The sequence below is a fragment of the Alligator sinensis genome, unplaced genomic scaffold (genome assembly GCF_000455745.1).
Source record: "Alligator sinensis unplaced genomic scaffold, ASM45574v1 scaffold658_1, whole genome shotgun sequence".
Taxonomy (NCBI): domain Eukaryota; kingdom Metazoa; phylum Chordata; order Crocodylia; family Alligatoridae; genus Alligator; species Alligator sinensis.
In genome coordinates, this window is record NW_005842109.1 from 227645 (window position 1) to 231257 (window position 3613).

The window sequence follows — 3613 nt, forward strand, 5'->3', positions numbered from 1 at the left end:
GCTTTGATAGAGCCCCTTCCATGTTGCACAGGAAATTCTGACACCCCTTTCTGTAGCCAGTCTGCCTGCATCATTCCTTCCCTGAAGGGTCCATTTCCTCAAAAGTATAGTTGACTTTTAATTTAGGAGCATCTTATCTTGCAACCAAGAAAACACATGTGAAAAGAACTAGTTCAAACAGGAGTAATGGGTGACTCAGAGTAATAAAGTACTATGCAAATAGTTATGAACTGATGCCCACAACAGATTCTGCGACAGAAAAAGGGAGAAATATGAGAACTAACTATATTCTGTCCTAACATAGCAAAGCAAAAGCAATGGAATGTGTTGGACCCCCTCCCTGCAACAATCTTAGAAATTAATCTCTGCAAAAACTTTTGTTTAAAATTACTAAATCATCATATTTAAATTCACACTTTATTTAAAAAATAGATCAAGACTTCTGTTGTCATGCAGATGCTATATTTTCATTCCTAATGGATATCATTACACTTGGTTAAATGCATGATGACGTAAAAAGAAAAGAATACAGCCATGCATCTTGTTTCATGGCGCAATAAGTGCCTTCATCAGAAAAACACAGATTTTACACAACAATGCTATCAAAGACAAAAAAGAACAAAACTCCCTTCGCTGTCATTCCTGGTCAGTAGCAATAGGACAGGTATTAAGATTTATGGTAGTAGCAGGTGCTGCAGTGACACTCTGTATGGTTCTCTATCTTCACGTTGTCCTTAAGGGTAATCTTTTAAAAAAAATGCACAAAATTACAGTTAACTGCATTGATTAAACAAAATTATTTATGCAATGTGTTTTTGTAACCTTTACATCCTCAATCTTATAGTGAGAGATACCAAATTGGCACCTGAACCCTTCATTGAATAATATTCGCTTTCCACAAAGCAGGGCCACAAAGGCAAGATTATTGACAATGGACTACAGACTTTGAGTACCCAACTCTCCTGTGCCTAACCTGAGATGTATTAAATGGTCTGATTTTCAGAAAGTATTGAAAAAAATCAGGCCTCTCTCAGGTATCTCTAGGTACATGCGCAAAAAGAAGACATTTTAAATTATTGGCCTTTTTTTTTTTTTAATCTTGCCCAGAGTATATTAGCTAAGTGAGGGAAACCATAACCTGGATAGCTCCATGCATTTTTCATATAGTAACCCAGAAAACTGATTTCCCACATATGTGCACAAGAGTAAAGCAGAAGAAATCCCACTAAATTAAATTAAATCTCACTGAAACAAGCAACAGGAAACTAAAGTCCATGGCTCAGCAGATATGCCCTGCTGTCTCCTAACATAGGCCTAGACAAATCTAACACTAGTATTTCTCAGCGGTGTCACAAAGAAGTCACATGGAGGAGAATGTCCTTTGTGCAGAGACCTATTGGGAGAGACAGACAGGCAGTGCACAGAGTTCTTTGGCTCTTCCATAGCTCTCCTCCTGCCCCTTAACCTGGATCAAAACTATGACTCTCGTGCATCCCTGCAAGAGGGTCTGTAGTTATTGAATGTGTTGCCATAGACCGAAGCCAACACCTGCACCTCAAACTTGCCCACTTGAAATCAGCTATGCTGTGCACAGTAGATGTGGAGTTACACTATATATTCACTGATCAGTCACCACAGACTGAGTGGATTGAAGCCTGTATACGTGGCAGCAGGTTACAAGTGAACAGAGGTAGAAATAAAACAAGCTTCACTGGACATACTGTATTGTTATTTTTTTCCGGTCCTTACTATATTATGTCTAGTCCTGTCCAGTCTCACTTGAAGAAGGATTCCTGCCTGTGCAGGAAGAAGCGAGGAAAATCACGGTAATTAGATGCCAAACACACACTGTGTGATATTTAAGGAGAGATTGCATTTCAAGGAGAATTGCCAAAACATACTCTTGAAGTCAGTGGTACTATACCCATTTACTAACATCAGCTAAAGAACAGGCTCTCAAACCCTATCCTTTTAAAAAAATTATTCTTAGACTAAAAACTAGGTACTAAGAACATAAATTTCTGGGATTTAGTCATCAAATGGTGGTTACATGCCCTACAGCAAGAAAACATTCTCTTCTAGTCACTGACTTAGGTTTTAGTTTAATGGCGCATCCTGAAACAAGCTTAAACAGATCTCATTCACATTCTCACCTTTGTAAAGGCTTTTGCTACACAGCATGTTGCCTCCGATGTAATGTTCTTTGGAACCAGCATGGTCTTCTTTGATCTCATGGGAGTAGGATAAGCCCTTGAGAAACAACATCCCGTGCACTGGTAAATGGGAGCTCCGGGCTTTGAGAAGAACCTGTTTTCTCCTAGCTTGCATTCTGGACAGCCTGTTGTAAAGACATAAGTAACCAAAGCTACATAAAGCTTATTAAAAAGCCACTGTAATGTTTCTCTACGTGCCACAGCTGATTAAATGCTGCACTTTTATTTACATTAACAAGAAAAAAAATATTATGTGGGTTGTATTGCCTGTCATTCCCAGTTATAAGCTAAAAAGAACGGAAACAAATTCTCTAGACTATTCACCGCTTGAAAGACTCCAATGGTATCTTTATTGGTAAGACAAACATTTAGCCCACGCAAATTGAGCCTACAGTCTTCCTACTTCCTTTCCACTATTCCCCTGGAGTGATGCCTTCCCTCAGCTTCACCCAAACTTTAAAACAAACTGCCTGGGAAAGGCAGCAGCATTTCTATTCAAGCAGTTCTGATACAATCAATTGACTTCACGCCTCATTTTCGTCTACTTGATCCCTGCTAATCTTTCTTTACTCCACAGGTGTTAATGACCCTCTCTCCTTTGTAATGGTCTTGATGCTCCCCTTTGCAAACTAATCCTTTTTTCTGCACTTTTGTTTGTTAGCCATTTCTGGTAATGTCTTGCTTCTATTTCACAATGCTGCAGACAGTTTTTAGCTCTAGCTAAAGCCTTAACTCAGGTGTGATAATATTAACTCAGGTTAATGAGTTAATATTAAAATGAGTTAATAAAATGACTGAGAGAAGTATAGGAGAGACTGTCAAAAAAGCTCAAGAAGTCTAGGTTTTGTTTTGTGAATCTGAATGAGGGATGTACATTTAACAGTAATAACTACAAGGCCAATGAAAGAATAGCTTTTGACTATTTTATGCCAGTTTTTTTGTGTTTTCTTAAATTGTACATATAATCTAGCTAATTAATGCACATTCCAGTAAAGTTATATTTGTTTTTGATTTTATCATAAATAGAATAATATAGTGCTAGACCCTGAGCATATTAGTAAAGCTTGTAGTAGCTCTTTCACTAGAGAAAATGTGTTGAGTTATGTGGTGATACACCACATTATCTGCACCCCCCTTTTCAAAATCCTAGATCTGAGTAGGATTCGGATTCTATTATGTGTGAATAGTACAGTGGTTGCCCTTATACTTGTTAGTCACTTTTAATAACTAAATAACATAAACATACAATTTGCAGTATTTCTTAGACATGCCCTTTATTTACAAGGGCTAAACCCTGTTGCATCATTACATGCCTAATTAGCATTCATGTAGCTGCATAATAGCAATTCTTTGCACTTATGCACAGTTTGGCTTCCATGTAGCAAAGCTCATCTTTCCCT

At 37.9% G+C, this 3613-nt stretch overlaps 1 protein-coding gene across 1 annotated transcript in view; it reads right to left on the reverse strand.

Moving 5' to 3' along the window:
- Window positions 1-447: 447 nt before the first annotated feature.
- CGA (glycoprotein hormones, alpha polypeptide) overlaps window positions 448-3613 on the reverse strand; it is a 20512-nt gene continuing 17346 nt past the window's right edge. The window contains exons 3-4 of the mRNA XM_006024548.2: window positions 2154-2338; window positions 448-745 (exon numbers count right to left, since the gene is read on the reverse strand). Coding sequence (XP_006024610.1) covers window positions 668-745; window positions 2154-2338 — 263 coding nt within the window. The 3' untranslated portion in view covers window positions 448-667. The remainder of the gene's footprint in view (window positions 746-2153; window positions 2339-3613) is intronic.